Source organism: Elaeis guineensis, chromosome 12, assembly GCF_000442705.2.
Source record: "Elaeis guineensis isolate ETL-2024a chromosome 12, EG11, whole genome shotgun sequence".
In the NCBI taxonomy this organism is placed as follows: domain Eukaryota; kingdom Viridiplantae; phylum Streptophyta; class Magnoliopsida; order Arecales; family Arecaceae; genus Elaeis; species Elaeis guineensis.
In genome coordinates, this window is record NC_026004.2 from 41,633,553 (window position 1) to 41,650,857 (window position 17,305).

Sequence of the window (17,305 nt, forward strand, 5' to 3'; positions counted from 1 at the left end):
GCAATGTCACAATTCATGCCTCATAAGGTCCACTCTCGCGCATTGATCCAACCGCACGCGCAAGGCATTATCTCAAGCAATCAATTACTCTCTAAGACAGGGAATGCTCCATTATCACAACAATCATCACCAATACGTAGATATCCAAGTACTCACCACTACTTGCATACCACCCTTCTCTTACGCGTTCATTGTAGACCCTGTATCACACTTTGTATAACAGCCGACTGGCATAACAAAAGATAAATAAAAGGAGATCTGCAGAGGAAAGAAAACTCAAACCACAAGAAACCAACTTCACACTCGATAAACCATATAACATGCTCATTGCATGACCAAAAGCAACATTGAACAGCTCCTGGCTTTCATAAAAATCAGAATAAAGCATTCCCCAGTCTCTGTCAAGGCAAAACCAGCTAGCAATAACTGCATACCAATATATGAAACCACTAGAGACTGTTAACCTGCAGTCTCTATGACTAACAAATAGAGTAGAAATGTCATACAGAAAGCAGCAATGTCCAATTTCATTTTGTATCTAGGTTCCACATCAAGGGGGGGAAAAACACCATCAAGGGGGAAAAAAACCTAGATACAAAAGATTCATTTTGGAGCAGCAATGTCATACAGAAAGCAGCATCAGGACAGCAACCAAGATAATTAAACTACTACATGACAAATTGCCATTGAACTGATAAAACAAGTATTCAACAATGTCAATAGTAGAAAACTATGATAAGTGCATTACTGCCAAATACTTCGACCAGAAAGTGTATGTCTAATTCTTGGTCAAAAAAAATGCAGCAACAGGATCACCAGGCTCAAAAAGATGTTCAAACAGCCACGTCAATCATATTGACAGATAGGCCATACAAAGCACTCCAAAACTGGCTTTTCCCTTGAAGGAAATGCAGCTTGCACCCCATGAGTTTTGATCCCTTTCCTCTTGCTCATAATTTGATTTCCAGCATCTTGCACTAGCACAGTCAAATGATTCGTACACATACCAGACACCCAGCCTCGTGGGCACAAACTTGGGCTGTTTTCAGTCAGTCATCTTGAAGGTGACATGGTAGAAGATGAGAAATCAAGTTATAACTTCTTAAGGATACCTGACAGATTAGTATGCCAATGCTTACTTCAAGTTTAACAACTAAACTCAACACATTTTCAATGAAGAAGTCTTTGGCCATTTCAAAACTTGAATTCATAATTAGCAAGAATTTGGTTGCATAGTAAACCATGATAAGGTACTTCAGATGGTTAAGGCCAAGTCATTGGACACCTTGAAAAAGTTTAAATAATCTCTCTCTCATGTTCATACTCGTTAAGTAATCAACCATCTAAAAACATCTGAATCGTGAAACTTCAAAAACAGTTAAATGAAAGAAAAATGACAAACATGATTATACTGAGAAATTGGTGCCTTGGCACAAAAATAAACAAATAAATAAAAAGGAAAACAAGTGAGAGAAAAAAAAAAAAGCTCCTCCCCGTCCTTTTGTCCATCTGTTATAAAAAAAAAAAAAAGGAAGTTTCCCACATACACTTCCATAGGGAAATGCTAAACTTGGGGTGAGGTTAACTAGGTAAGCATGCAATGACTTAGGTGCGTGGAGTTTAAGTATAGGAAGCTACGCCCATTTTCCAAAGCTCACTTGATGTTCTATTCTCTATCTCAGTCAAATCATTTTGGCTTGGCTCAGCTATGTCCAGTTAGGTTGTGTACTTATGGGCAGTGTGTTTTGTCAAGCCATTTTTTGGTAGCAGTAATCTAAAATACTTGAAGACCTACATATTTTTATCAGTAAAGAGATTAGTAATGGTCATCAACTATGCAGAAAACAAAAGAAAAACAGCATAACTCTCATACAATTGTTGTTTTATTGAAAGCAGATAGAGAATTGTGACAACGTGTTGAAAAAGACCTAAGAACTTTTGGAGGCTTCTTGAGATGCTTTGAATATGCGAAATGCAGCAATGCACATAGTTATGTTACCAATAACCGTTAGTGCAGCCTGAAGAGCCACCAATATCTACAAAAAAAATAATGTTCTCATGTGACCATGCATATTAAACTCAAAATGCCAACAATCACATAGAAAAAGGATAAAAGAGGTGATTATCCAAAAACCCAATCTACCTTACAAAAATGCATATGTGTGTCCATGCAAAACATGAAATTAAATCATTCAGTAAGTGTAAAGTGCTGATTAGTGCAATATTAGATGAAATCCTTTGGAGATTAAGATCTATTACTTCTCTCGCCATTTTCTTGATTTAATCAATGTTTGCTGTAATACAAAATTAACATATTTAATATTTGAGTTTTTTCTTTTTTTTGCATTTAAAAGTTTCTATTTTGATCTAGAACCAAAAATTTGAAACTTTTGCTAAAGTTGAAAACTTTGACCTTTTATTCTAAAGGAATCTAGAGTTCTATTTTTGTTGAACTTAAATGGGGAATAGTTCAGTATTTACATGTAATTTTAAAAAATCACTAGAAATAAAATCAAAATCTAAAAGAGGCATTTATCTAAACAAGTGTGTCTTGAGTAGTCCACCTTTTTCTTAGTATGCTTGCAGAATCTGAGGGTTAAACTGATCCACCATAGTAACTGACCGATCTCAACCAACGAACCTACCTGACCACCTAGAGGAAAGTGAGCTACTTAAATGAATCAATTTTCTTAACCTATAAATCTGGGCTAAGGAGAGCAAGCTATGGATGAAAATGGAAATGTGCATGGGCTTCTGAGGAAGAGGTTCAGGAAGGGAATCTTGGGAAAGGATTCATGGTTTCTTTGAAGTAAGTTTCCCATGCATCCAAATTTTAAGGTTTGCTTGGTTTTTCTAGTGAGTATCAATATTATTTGCTGCTTTGAAAGTCTACACCATAAGGTCATTTCTAAAACCTAGGGATTTCTTTGCAAAGCTTTCAATTGTGCATTATGTTTTTAACTTGTATTGTTTTGTTGAACCTATGCCATAATACTCAATTTCCAAAGCCAAGGGTTCATTATGAAATTTTGGACTCTACAATCATATTCAATTTGAAAGCTATTCTAAATTTTGAAATCTACAATTAGCTGCAAATAGATCTGCACATCCTCTGGCCGGGTCTAGGCATGGTATTGATAGTTCAGGTCCTAGCTCAAACCCAGCTGGCCTGACCTCAAGTCCAACAAACCCAGCCGAAGCTTGGGCCAATCCCTAGAACCAAGGCCAGAGATTGATCCTGGCCCAGCCAAACAAGGAGCTAGGGCATGCCCCTGGCTATGATTGAGAGAAGGGAAGAGCAGCATGGGACATTATGACCTATGGATGAGGTGCCGATGGCAAGGGGAAGAGAGGGTGGATGGAGTGAGGGAAGGATACGAGCATGTTGGGCTTAGACAAATAACAAGTTGGGAAGGTCAGACTAGGATTAAGCCAATCCAAATTACACACATAAAAGAAATACTTGCATATAAGTTATCGATGTGTAACATCGCAAAATGGGACTCCATATATATATCTCATGTGTAAGGGAATTATCAATTAATCACCTTCATCATATGATTTCAAAAATAGAATATATTCATCAAAATTTGACTTAAAGTTTGGACATGATATATGTAACATGTCTCTAGGATTTGAAATGGGCCCAAGACAAGCTGACTTCAAGTCAAGTTGACAAGGTTCGATCATGGCCGGAGAGAGTTCAAGCTTGGGTTGTAGAGTCCAAACAAAAATGCATCCAAACCACAGCCCAGCCTAAAGCCCAACCCAGCTCCACTTGCCCCCAAATATTTTAACCCCACATCCTTCCAACTTCCATGCCTCTCTCCCTTCTCCCTTCCACGCAATCTCTCTCCTCTCTCCATTGCTCTCTTCTCCTACCTCTTTCTCTCGCCCCCCTCCCAGCATTTTATTCCCAACTTCTCTCTCTCTTGATCACCTCTCTCCCGCACTCTCCTCTCCCCATCTCTCACTCAATCTTCTCCCTCTCCCTCTTGAACTCTCCCCTCTCTCTATAATCTGTCTCACTCGATCTTTATCTCCTCCCCCACTCTCTCTTAATCTCTCTAAGCTCTATTCTCTTCTTTCTCCTCTATCCTGGTGTCTCTCTCTCTCTCTCTCTCTCTCTCTCTCTTTTTGCATAATCCATAGGAAGCATGGCAAAAGGCAATGTGGCTCATAGTGGTGATTGTTTCAATGTTTTGGTAAAGGGGTTTAGGATTTGGGATTCAAGCTAGGCCAAGCCTTTTGGCCTGGTCAAGCTTGACGGGCTCAATTAAGTCAAAACCATCTAGACTTCAATCTAGGCTCGAGTTGGTTTCAAGCTAGAGCTTGGTAAAACTTTTCAGGGCTAGGCCCAACAAGAAGCTCAAAGTTCTTTTCCAAGTCAGGCTTGGGTAGCATGAAAACCTAATCCTGCTCAGCCCATTTCCAATCCTATATTCCTATTAAACATATAGTTGGACAGTTACCATGAAGTGCATAAAAGATTCCCTATTTGAAGAACACATCCCAAAGACAATTAGTCAAATTTAAATGGAAAGAAAAGGGTGTAACTTTAACGATTAGAGCTTATTATGAATAGGGTTATCCAAGTTCATAGTATCACAAAGATAAACAAGATGAAAAGAAGCTAAAATAAATAGCAGAGAATGAGTAGAAGAGAATTTTAAGTGAAAAGTTAATGGTAGAAAGAGAGTAGCTTAGCTTTATTGCTAGACGATGTTGTCTAATTATAGAGTGTTTATTTAATGTTACCTAAACACTTGACATGGACACCGAGATGGGATACCATCCCATCTGTCGAGACAAGGCCGTCTCGCTAGCATCCCAGTATTCCAATCGGAATGTCTCAGGACATCCCTTATCCCAAGTGTCAGGATGAGGTGGGATGGCAGCACGTCCTGTTCCATAAAAAAATTGGGACAGCCCCATCCCACAGAATTTAAAATCTTGTTCCAAGTGTCTAAGAGTCCTCAAGTGTTTGCTACAGCAACCTCCAAAATCTAGGCATAGGGACACAATACGCAAACATAGATATATACATATAAATAGTTTACACATCTTGTGATTACATATGTATATGTATTGTGTGCGTCTTTTGATGCTTATTCAAAAAACAATGAGACAGTTAAAAATTAACTTTAACAAATAAATTAATGAAATAGTCACAAGATTGCAAGTTGTTTAATTTATTTTGAGTTCCATTTAAGATCTATTAATATGCTTAGAATGAAAATTAACCATGATATATTAATATTTAAAACATAATGGCATTTTGCTTAAACTGCTCATATAAATATCATAATTTTATATCTAAAATATAATGATGCATTGCTTAAAATGTGCATAAAATCTTATAACTTTATATTAAAAGCATAACAACAAGTTGCTTGAAGTGTCTAGAAAAACTAAAGGACTCTTCACTACGGAGCTGTTTCAAATTCTGCAACTGGAGTTGTATGCAGCTCAACCTGCAAGTGTGGGCCAGCCCGCTTATCTGGATGCCTGTAACTCAAGTTGCATAGTAAGTTGAGTTACTCCTCAGGGTTATCCTACGGTAGGTTGAATTATGGTCAAAATGGCCGCAAAACAAGTTGGAATTGCTCGAGTAGGTATCTTAACTATAACAAGAAAGTCTCTCTCCCTTCTCCCCCCTTCCCCTCTCTTCCCCCACACTTACTCCCAAGTCCCTCCTTGTCACCACCCTTGATGCTCCCGCCAGCTCCGCCACCTCCGAGAGCCTACAACCACTTCTTTCATCTCGAACTTCACCGACGAACACCTCTTATCCTCCCCTTGCTCTCTCCTACCATGCCCTGCTCTTAAGTCTCTCATCACCGCCCTTGATGCCGCCTTCGGGAAATCCATGACCACCTTCTCCACCTCAAACTTCATCGCAGTGCACTTCTCCTCTGCTACTGTCCACCCCCTTCCCCCTCGCCTTCACCTTATCCGTCCTCCTCAAGGCTTGCGCCACCACCTACTCCCTCCCCATGGACACACAAGTCTACACCCAAGCTCTCTCCACTAGCGGCTTCAACATCAGCCCCTTCATCTAGAATACACTCATCTCCTTGTATGTTAAGTGCTCCGACCTAGCATCCAATCGTAAGCCCTCCAACAGGACATTTGCCAAAGATGCCCCTCTTTTCTTCAAACTCTCCTCCAAACACAAGTGATCTTTCATGTAAGTCAACTATCACAACTTAAGTTGAAAAGCAAATTGAGTAGCAGCTTCAACTACATGGCTCCAAACAGCCCTAGAGGTATCTAGCACTTAAAACAATATCCCCTGCATGACACTTCAACTAAAAAGTCGAATACTTTTTCAAATGTCAACAGAACATTTCAAAGTGGAGTGCATAGCCATGTCGTATCATGTCTTGCCACGTCCAAGTGTCCAGAAGTATCCACACTTCTAGAAAGCTCCAAAATGGAGGGTCCAACTAACACGATAGACCTCAAACAAGGAAAAGTGATGGCATAAATTTACAACTAATAAGTGCCTCATTAGGTACATAGTACTAGTGTTGCCATGCCACTCCAAACCACTCGGCTTAAGTGTATCATATCGTACCAAGTCAATATCAATATAACAACACTATTCAGATTGTTACAGGCCATGTATCAACATGTACCAACCCATACTGAGACATACCTAGACATATTGAGATGAATCAGGATGCTTACCAACCTCCGCCTAGTTTCTGGCAGTATCATGATAAAAAGTGAGAAAAATAGCTCAAAAGCTGTATAGCTATGTGATACATGCCATACCCAACCAATCCGTAACAAAACCAAATCGGTAATGTACTAGTACAGTACTTGATAATGAGATTGCGGATCTTGGTACATACTATATATAATCCAGTTGATATAAACTTCTATATTAGAACTTGGTTACAATCAAATATGTATGACAACGAATCAACACTCATATCCAATATATCTTGTAGAATATTCTCTAGTACTTTTATGATCCACTATATAACATAGTCTTCACAATATTTTTAAATCTTCTAACTAATCATAACTATAATATGAATGGTAATAATGCTAAAATTAATAGGAGAGATATATAGTTCATAATAGTAAGATAAAATTTGAAAACAAAACCTTGCATAAGCCTATAATTTTCAACTATACTAACATGACATCGAGAGAGAGAGAGAGAGAGAGAGAGAGAACTGTAATCTGCAATTTGTGTACATATATGCATATCTTTGTGTCCTCTTAAACGTCTACCTTTACATGCAAGTATTAAGAAAGCATTGTGTATGAACAATATGTAATCTTACCTCCAAAGACTCTGAGTTATAAAAGAAATGCCACGTGCATGCACACAATGCTCCACCAAGAAGAGGGACCTGCGATAGAAATTGAGAGAAATAAGTCATTGAAACTCAATTTTCAACACAAGTTCTAATTATAAAATTTCCTAAGCCACAAAACTTTGTGACCCATATTGGAACTCTCACTACAAGCAATAATGGATCATTATATAGCAACAAGGTTTAAAAAATAGAACTAAAATATGCTTATTTTACATATGCAAATGAAAAAATACTATGAAAAAAGATATATGAAGAAAAAATCATATAGGTATAGCCAATTGGAGGATCAAGACCCAAAATCAAGTTGCTTCTAAAAGAAAATACAATCTCATGTAGCTCATTTGAGGATACAACCAAAGCAAATTAAAATATTAAAAGGAGAAAAAAGGGACCAAGACGTACAAATAGACCATATCTCTCAATCATGAGGGCTAATTTCATGCCATAAATTCGGGATATAATACAACCATGTTACCATGGGATACCGCCCATAATAACACAAAGCCAACAACAGTAACCTGTATAAAAATCCAACTCATATGAAACATAATCTCCCATCAATTAACAAGTTGCTAGTATAGAGCCTCTAAACCCAAAGTTCAAATGTATAGAATTCTATAATTTTTTCATAAAATCATCAAATACGTCAATAATCAACTAATAAACTAAAATTCTGCTAAAAAAGTTTCTTAGAACAAGTTCCGAGCTGGATCATTCCCCACCCTTAGCAACCTTATCATCTGAAGAAGTTAGAAAATAAGATATTTGAGCTATACAGCTCAATAAGTATACCTTACCCTATCTTACTTAGATCAAGAATAAGTTTCTAGATGAATCAATGCATTATTTAGAGAAAATAACAATTATTGTAAAATAAAATAATTATTCACTGTACCATATAATAAAGCAAATCATGCATACATAAATCATAAAGATTTCATAAATATGGTTTCAACCATGGTTTGCCAAACCAGCACGAAATCGGAATGGCTCAGTCCTGACTTTCAAAACAGAGACCGAACTGCTCTGAACCAGGTTGAACCATCTGGTTCGGTACAGTTCGGCCCTGTTCTCCTTTTTTTTAGTGGTACTACAGTGTCGGTGGCTGAGGGAGTTTAAACGAAGTTACCTCCTCTTTCACCATCAAAATCCATTTTCTTTCCCTATCTACAGTGCAAACAACAAGCAAAATGAGAAAAACTCATCAATTAGAGGTATGTAAGCAAGCTTATCTCATCTTTCGTTTCTCCTCTTCCTCCCTTTTTATAAAAAATCAACTTTAAAATCCATAAAAATTGAAAACATAAAAAAAATCATGCCAAAATTTTTGATTTTGGTATTATTTCATTATATACTGTAGATCTATGGATGATCTACACAATGACACTGAAATCATTAATTTTCAATAAGTATATAATTTTTTAAATTAAAAATATATTTTAAAATAAAAAATTATTAAAATTTAAAATTTAAAAATTAATTATTAAATTAAAATATTGTTTAGGGGCATGTAAGCTACTCTCTACATAAATTTGGTATTCATTTATCAAAGTTTTGATGCATCCTATGCATAGTGGTCTTCGCCTAAATTTGAATGAAATTAAAAAATAACTAGCATTTCATACATACTCACAGCTTTAGAAAAATATATATGGCATCCATGATAAGATTTTACATAAATCTAAGGCCAAATTTATTTATTTTTCATAATTTTTAAGTTTTTTTATTTTTGTAATTTAAAAATATTTAAAAAAATAAATTAATTAAAAAATTAGGAGAATAAAATTTTACTACTTTTACATAATTATTGAACTGCAGTGATTGTTCAACCTTCAGGAATGGATCCGTCAAGAAAGAAGAAAGAGCTGGAGCGTGACATTGGTTGGGACCACAGGCATACGCTCTCAGATCGGCACCATTGGAAATATAATTGGTGCAACATAGAGTTCAAAGGAGGAGAGATAACTAGATTGAAGCAACACTTGGCTAGCAGTTATCCTGATGTAGCTATGTCGAAAGTGCCCACAAGATGTCCGTCAACTAATGAAGAAGTACTTCGCTAATTTTAAAGTAACGAAGGAGAGGACTTCGAAGAAGAAGGTGGAGATAGACTGCCAAACCACGCAGCCATCTTCATATCACTCTAGAGAGTCAAAGAAAGTGTATGCCCCAGATGAGGCATAGATTGATGCTGCCATTGATGTGAGCTTGGAAGATCAGTGACAGCTTGAGTTGGCCAAGCACAGAGCTCAGTTTGGACCTCAGTTTATGAGTCGAAGTCGGACTCTACGCACACTACAGCAGAGTTAAGAGTTTAGGAGGGCCTCAGTTAGAGAGCCCATCAATAGAGGCACAAGCCGTATTACCTCTATGTTGGAAACTTTTAACAGTAAGAGAAAATCTTCTAAAGAGATTCCAACTGGAGCCATTATCCATGACTTAGATTCATACGCTTTCTCCAACAGGGATTCCAAGCAACAGAGGGTTGATACTGTGTTGAAGAAGGATAAGAAAAAAAATGTGGCAAGCTATTGGATCATGATTTCACTTTAACCACATCCCAGCGCATGCAGCAAGCAATCCATATTATCGCTCTGCCATTACATCTATATAGACTATCAATCCAGATGTAAATCCTCCAGGATCCAAGGATATTTATAGTGAGCTTCTTGACAACAATAAGGAGAACTACCAAAATAGATTGCATCATATCAAAGTAATTGGCCGGTGTATGGAATTACGGTAATGGATGATGGTTGGATTGGTCCCACTAAACGAAGTATCATCAACTTTCTGACATATTGCGATAGAAAAATATTTTTTCAGAAGTCCATTGATGCTTCAGATCAGATGCACAATACTGCATATATTCTAAAATTAATGGATGTGATCGATCAGATCGGAAAGCAAAATATTGTGCAGATTATCACCAATAATGGGCCACAATATAGGGCCGTAGGGGAGATCCTAATCTAGAGGTTATCACCAATAATGGGCCACAATATAGGGCCGTAAGGGAGATCCTAATGTAATGGTGACTAATATATTCTGAACACCATATACTGAATCCTTACTAGGGAAGGTGTGTGAATTTAAGTCATAAATGGTGTCTCCAAGCGAAATCTTTCTAAAGGATTTCTTCCTATTGCCAAAAACCTCCAGCATAGATGTCATACAACCACCGCCCTTACCGACAGCCTCCCTAATTGAGGTCTTTCTTGTTACATATGTGCCCTAGAAGCCAATTGTTAGCCGACACATTTTGTAATTCCATGATTTAATTTTGTACTTATTATATTTTTATTATGAATTAAAGGCTTTTTCATTCCAATCGTGTTTATGTGTCCATGATTTGTCTTAAAAATTAACAAAAATAATTTTTATATATTCTCAAGATGTTGAGAATTTGAGACATACATTAATTAGTGGTTAGTTTCTAAATGCTCCCGATCAAAAGATCGACATGGAGGATAGTGATCAATCCATTCGAAATCGGTGCACAGTTCACCTCTCTTGTAGGCAAATGAGTCTCGGATCTGCAGTGTACGGACCTGAAGTAAGGGTGCGGATGGTTGTTAGAGAACTTGTACTAAATGTGACCAACACGAGAAACCACTTGGATATCTACTCATCAGTGATTGACTCGATGCTGTAGTGGTGTGAGTGATCCTTTAACCTGCAGTATCATCGGCTATTCACAGCGAGGCTACTGAGTTTGACTGTACGTTCCCTTAATCCCTAACCATTCGGACCCTTACTGTATATGTTGACTACAGTAGGTTCAGATTCACTGTTAGAAGTAGAATCCATCTAGATGAAATCTATCGACCTTGATAGAAAAAGAGAAGTCCTATATGATTTGTGAGACTAAGTTCATAAAATCTTTGACCAAAGTAAGTGTGAATACTGAAAAAGAGTTTCCACGAAATTTACAAATGAACTCGAGTCGAGCCAATCTTGCATATGACTGACAATGGGATCTGATGAGTTCTTTATGACCTCCGTCAAGTTGGAACTCATGATAGAAAGACTGAATCATACGATAACTGCACCTAGGGGTTCACACTTTCATTCTACTGGGTTGCCACTACATATTGCTAGGTATCGCTGGTAGATTGTGGGCCTCATCGAACGTCATCTTGATGATCGATGATCCTTGAAGGGTAGAGCTGGAATTGTTTCAACCTATCAAAAAGAATTTCAATAATATTGTGATGGAGATCACAATATATCTCACTACCAGATAGAATGAAATCTATGGGATCACACATTAAGATATTTAATCTTGAATTTATCAATTGGACTTGTGAAGTTCTAATTGGATTAGGATTTATTGAAATCCTATTGGGTTTAAGAGAACTTTGCTAGCACATGGTTAAATCCAATTCTTCTTTGAACTTCGATTGGATCAAGTCCATAGCCTTGAACCTAATCTAAATCCATTTGAGTTTAGCTAGGCATCTAATTGTGAGCCCAAGAGGATTAGATCATGTCAATGAGTTGACAATCTAATCTCCTCTTTTTCTCCCTTGATATTTTCTTTTGAAACGAAGAATTGATGGAAAGAAGAGAGCAGGCGCAAGCCTCCCTTTTTGGCAAGACCAAGGGGCGCCAACCCCTTAAATGGCGTGAGGATGTGAGAGGCCCCCTCTTTTTGGCTTGGCGTGGAAGGAGAGAGAGGGGCCACACCCCCTCTTGTGTCAAAAACCCTAAAAGGGGCGCCAAGGGTTGGCGCCCCAACTACCTACCTCTTTAGACGAGGGGCGCCCACTCATTCGCCTTGTTTGCTATGGGGCACCCCATCTGCTTGCCAAAAGAGGTGAAAACCCTACCAAATAAGTCTGATTTTAATGAAAAATAATCAGATTAAAAAGGTAGAAATCCTTATGAGATAAAGACTAGTCTTTTTAGGTTGATTGGTTCTTGATTTGGAATCAAGAAAGGGTCTATATAAAGAGAGTCTCTTAGGGTTTCAATTAATTATTTTATTGATTAAAAATCAGATCTTTCTCTCCTCTCCACACCTCACCCTCTCTCCCTCTTCCCTTTCCAACGCCCAAGGGTTAGGCGTCCATCATCCCACACGCCTAGTTGAGAGATATCTCTTCTACAGCAAGAAACGAGAAGAAAAAGACTACAGTTCAAGGGTTGAGGCTGCAGTCAAGATCAACTGTTGATCAAGGTTCAAAGAGGCAGAGATCCTACGTGGAGAAGAAGGATCTACTACGAGAAAAAGGATTCAAAATTGATCCCGATGGATATCTGTAGAGGCCGGACACGTGTGCGGCTCAAGGACCTTTAGATCTAAGATCATCAGTAGCAGTATATTTCAACCCGCGCAAAGGTATTGAGATTTGATCTCTTTTTTATTTTAATTTTTAGATTATATGTATATATTTATTTCTGAGCTCGGGTAGGATTAGATGAAATCTAATGTATGTAGGATTAAAGAGTTTAACCTGATTCATTTCCGCTGCTCCTCAAAAGATTTTTGAAATCTATGCATGCAACCCCACCCGATATTCTAACAGTGGTATCGAGCCACTGATTTTGAGACATGTATAATCTGATTTATGTCTTAAATCTAAAGGTTTAGATGATTTAAAATTAATCTTGTGCTGGTATAAGGTTGTCCGGGTATAGGGTTTACCCCCTATATTGAAAAGATTGTCCTAGCACAAGATTGATCGATTTTAAAAACTATTTTCGAAATGATTAAATCAATCTTTTAGATCTAAAAATTAACATATATGATATGTCTTATTTCATGTTTAGATCTAAAATTAGAATGATTAAATATTCGCATCGAACTGATATAAGATTATCCTGATATAGAGTTTACCCCCTGTATTAAAAAGATTGTCCTAGTTTGATACGAATTAATTTTTTGAAAAATATTTTTAAAATATTTTAATCATTATTTTAGATCCGATTATACATATATTTGATATATATATTTTAATTTTAGATCTGAAATTAATGTATATATATATATGATATATGTTTATAGTTTAGATCTAAAACTGCATATATGTGACATGACATTAGGTTTAGATTTGAAATTGTTTCAAGATCATAAACCACTAATGCATGCAATGAATCATAATCTAAAATTATTTTTAGAATCTAAAATTATGTTTTGCATGTGGGTCTGGGTTGAACAAATTAGATTTAGTAATCAAATTACAATTAGGGTCAAATTGATTAGATCAGGCTAGAACCCGTTGTCGATTTTGAGCAGTTGATTGAATCTGATCAATGGTTGATTAGGATTAGGTCAAAGGAGCTCAAAGTTGAGTTTAGTTGTAGTTGATCACATCGATTCACATTTTAATGTAAATTGATTGACTCAAGACCAAATGTGGCTCAGTAGTTCGGGTCCATTTCAATAGGTTAATCTGATCGATTCTAATTGACCAATTTGGTATCTAAGGAAAGTATCTAGATGGTGATTACTTAATTGGTTCCGTTGTCTGACTTGATCAATTTGATTAGTGTCTAAGGAAAGCAATGAGAGGACCCCCACTCATTTTAACTTATCTAGCCATATTTGGAATTCCGTTTCGCATTAGATTGCTTGTTGACTCGAGTTCACCCATGCCGACTAGGCTGATCAGACATGTAAATGTGCTGACCTGAATTTGATCAGCTGGATATCAGATCTGCTGATTTAGAAGAGACCTAAACCTAAATCTCCGCACTAAATATTAAGTCTAGAGGTCTTCCGTCATTGTAGAGATGAGGGTGCCTTCCTGGCATTGATCGTTCTCAACTGGTTATAATGGTTCGATTGCATCGGAAAGGTACAACCACTCCATTGGCATTTGATGCCCCGAGATAAAGATGGGATTGGACCCAACAACTGTTAGGTGAGGGTCATAATGACGGTTTTACATCTCCTGGTGAACAATGAATCTAACTTAACTAAAAAATATACCAATAACTGTTAGGTGAGGTCATAGGACTTAAAGACCAAGCCCGCTGCATCTTGCTTAATGAAGCAATGGACAAGGTGTTGTCCACTCATTGGTCTATGCTCACCAATAACTATCAGGTGAGGTGTGTATAGATTAATGGGACCGCAGTACCCACTTGAAATCGATCACGTATAGATTTTCGTTTCTCCACTCGAGGAGTGTGAAAAATTCAAGAAAATAGTGGAAGCCTTTTTGTTTATTTTTAAAAGTCCTTAGAACAAATATTTTATAAGTACAAACATCTAACTAGAAACTGCTCTCTCTGCAGATAACTATGTCGAGTGCAAATCTCTTAGCTCGTATCCTCGATACCCATAGGTTGACTGGTACAAACTACAATGACTGGCTCCAGAATTTGAGAATCATTCTTAGTTCCGAGAAACTTACCCATGTCCTTGATCAGGATGCGCCTGTATTACCAGCTCGTCCATCTTCTGATCAACGACCCATACTTGAGAAGTGGATGAACGAGGATAACAAGGCGAAATATTATATTTCAGCATCTATGTCCAATGATCTTCGGCAACAGCATGAAAATATGAGGACTGCCAAAAAGATGCTAACTCACCTGTAAGAGTTGTACGGTGAGCAGAGTCGCACAGCTCGCTTTGAGGTCTTCCGAAGACTATTTAGAGCGAAAATGCATGATGGACAGTCTGTCAATGATCATTGTTTGACAATGATCAAGGATATCGAGGAGCTTCAGAAGCTTAGCATGAACATGGACAAAGAATTGTAGGTGGATTTGATCCTCTAGTCTCTTCCTGATTTGTATGAGTAGTTCATGATGAACAACCATATGAATAAAATTGATAGTATTTTGCCCGAATTACTGAACATGATGGTAATAACAGAGGACACGTTGAAAAATTCAATGAGTACAATTTTGACTGTGGAGCGGGCTTCCTCTAAGAGAAAATCTTCTTTCAAGAAGAAAAAAAAGCCTGCGAAGAAGCAAAAGAACGAGACCAAGCCCAAATAGGTTACGAAGAAGGCTGACGACAAAAGAAGGTATTTCCATTGCAACGTCGATTGCAACATCGAAAGCCACTGGAGAAGAAACTGTCCGACCTACCTGGCGACTGTTAAGAATAGGAAGAAGGATGGACCTTCTGAAGGTACATCTGATATGCTCGTAATTGAAACTAATCTAACGGTTTCCTCTTCTTCTAGTTGGGTTCTAGATTCTGATTCAAGTACTCATTTGTGCACTTCTATGCAGGGTCTTGAAGAAGTAAGAGGGCTGAGGGAAGACGAGATCGCTCTGTGGATCGGCAATGGAGCAAGGGTTGCTGCTGTAGCCGTCGGAACCTACCTTCTGTGATTACCATTAGGGATTAGTTTAATTTTGAAAGACTGTTGTTGATGCAAAAATCCGCCGGCGTCGGAGAAGCTGGAGTCGAGGGAGTCGCAGTCGCCGCCGGGACCTGCAAAGAAAGTCTAAACCAGAGTTGGGGGTGCTCCGACAAGATCCTCCGATGCTCAAGTCAGTTCTCTGCCTCAACAAGAATGGAGTGCTCGAACGAAAATTTTAGCAGAGTTTTTAGATAGAGATTAGAGCTTAGAGAATAATATATCTGGGGATCCCCTTTTTATAGGCGGAAGGCGTAACAGATTGACAGTGACGTCTGTAACCGCATGGTGGTGGGCCATTCGAGGCCATGAGGAGTTTGTTACGGAGAGTAGTGGAGTGGAGTCGTGGCCATCGCCATGGCCTGCCACGTGGAGCCCGTTGTGGAGAGTGGAGTGATGTCCGTTGTCGTGACTTGCCAGAGCATGATGGAGCCGCATGGGATCCATTATAAGAAGTGGAGCAGAGTCGCGGCCATTACTGTGGCCTGCCAGGGAGTCCAGGCCTGTCGGCCGAAGCTCGGTTGGGGTGTTTGGTGGAGAGAGGTAGCTCTCCGTCTGAGAGGAGCTCGAATGTTGCTGGCGAGCTTTCTACCATTGGGTGCCTTGGGCGCTAGTACTGCAGGTGAAGGTCATCTACTGTAGAAGCTCGGTCAGGGACTTTTCGTGGACGAAGTTCAGTTTCACGTAGAATCCGACAGAAGATCGACCGACAGTGCATGTCGGATGGCGCTGGAGAGGTTCACCCGCTGGAGGGGTTCAGCTGCTGGAGCCCGTGCGTCGTAGGAGTTCGTCCGAAATCTGTCCGCTACAGAAGTTCGATCGGAGTCTGGTTCCCGTAGAAGTCCGGATGGGGATCATTTGTTGAGGAAGCTCGGCCGAAGCCTGCCTGCAATAGAAGTCCGGAAGAAATTCGTTCACAAGGGAAGCTCGGATGGAGGCTTACAGTAGAAATCCGACGCGGACCGCTCGTAGTAGAAATTTGAAGTAGACCGCTCGTAGTAGTAGCTCGGAGTAGATCGCTTGTAACAGAAGCTCGGAGTAGATCGCTTGTAGCAGAAGCTCGATGTAGATCGCTTGTGGTGGGGGCTCGATGTCCGGCCTTTGTAAGAATTCAGATGAGGTCTACCTGCAATGGGAGCTCAGGGCTGAAGTCCGGCTCCCGTAGGAGCTTGGACGAAGTCTACCTGCAGTAGGAGTTCGGAGAAGAAGTCCGGCTCCCGTAGGAGCCCGGATGAAACCCAGAAGGCGGTCGACCGCCGTAGAAACTTGGATGGAGCCCGTCCGTCATGGAGATCTGCTGTTGGGAAAGTTCGGCCACTGACGAACTGACGTAGTTCTGGAAGAAATTCGAATTGGAGTCGATCGAATCCTGTCGGAAAAGATCCGAACGGGGTCCGGAGAACGATTGACCCTTGTAGGAGATCGGTCGATGGTAGAATCCAGAGAGCACTTGGAGCAGCCTGATGGACAACCGAAGAAGCTTATTGCGGAGAAGCCCGGGAGATGCGGCAGGAGTTCGTCCGTCGGGAAAACCCGATCGACACTTGTGGAAGAAGCTGTGGGAGTTTATCCGTCGGCAGAACTTGGGAATATTGCGGAAGCTCGGCCGCCGGAGAGGTTCAGAAAGATGTCGCCCAA

The 17,305-nt window shown here is 39.1% G+C and overlaps 1 protein-coding gene across 7 annotated transcripts in view; it reads right to left on the reverse strand.

The window, feature by feature from the left end:
- Nucleotides 1–657: 657 nt before the first annotated feature.
- The window catches only part of LOC105035078 (uncharacterized), a 43,373-nt gene continuing 26,725 nt past the window's right edge, over nt 658–17,305 (reverse strand). For 2 of the 7 annotated variants that reach the window (XR_003799230.2, XM_010910479.4), the window contains exons 3-5: nt 7,302–7,370; nt 1,929–2,036; nt 658–1,057 (exon numbers count right to left, since the gene is read on the reverse strand). Coding sequence is in view for 6 of the 7 variants with exons in the window: in XM_010910479.4 (XP_010908781.1) it covers nt 1,929–2,036; nt 7,302–7,370 (177 nt within the window). In the remaining variant the exon portion in view is untranslated. Of the gene's footprint in view, nt 1,113–1,928; nt 2,037–7,301; nt 7,371–17,305 lie in introns of all 7 variants that reach the window. The other 5 variants (XM_010910481.4, XM_010910482.4, XM_019847205.3 and 2 more) reach the window with 3 other exon arrangements.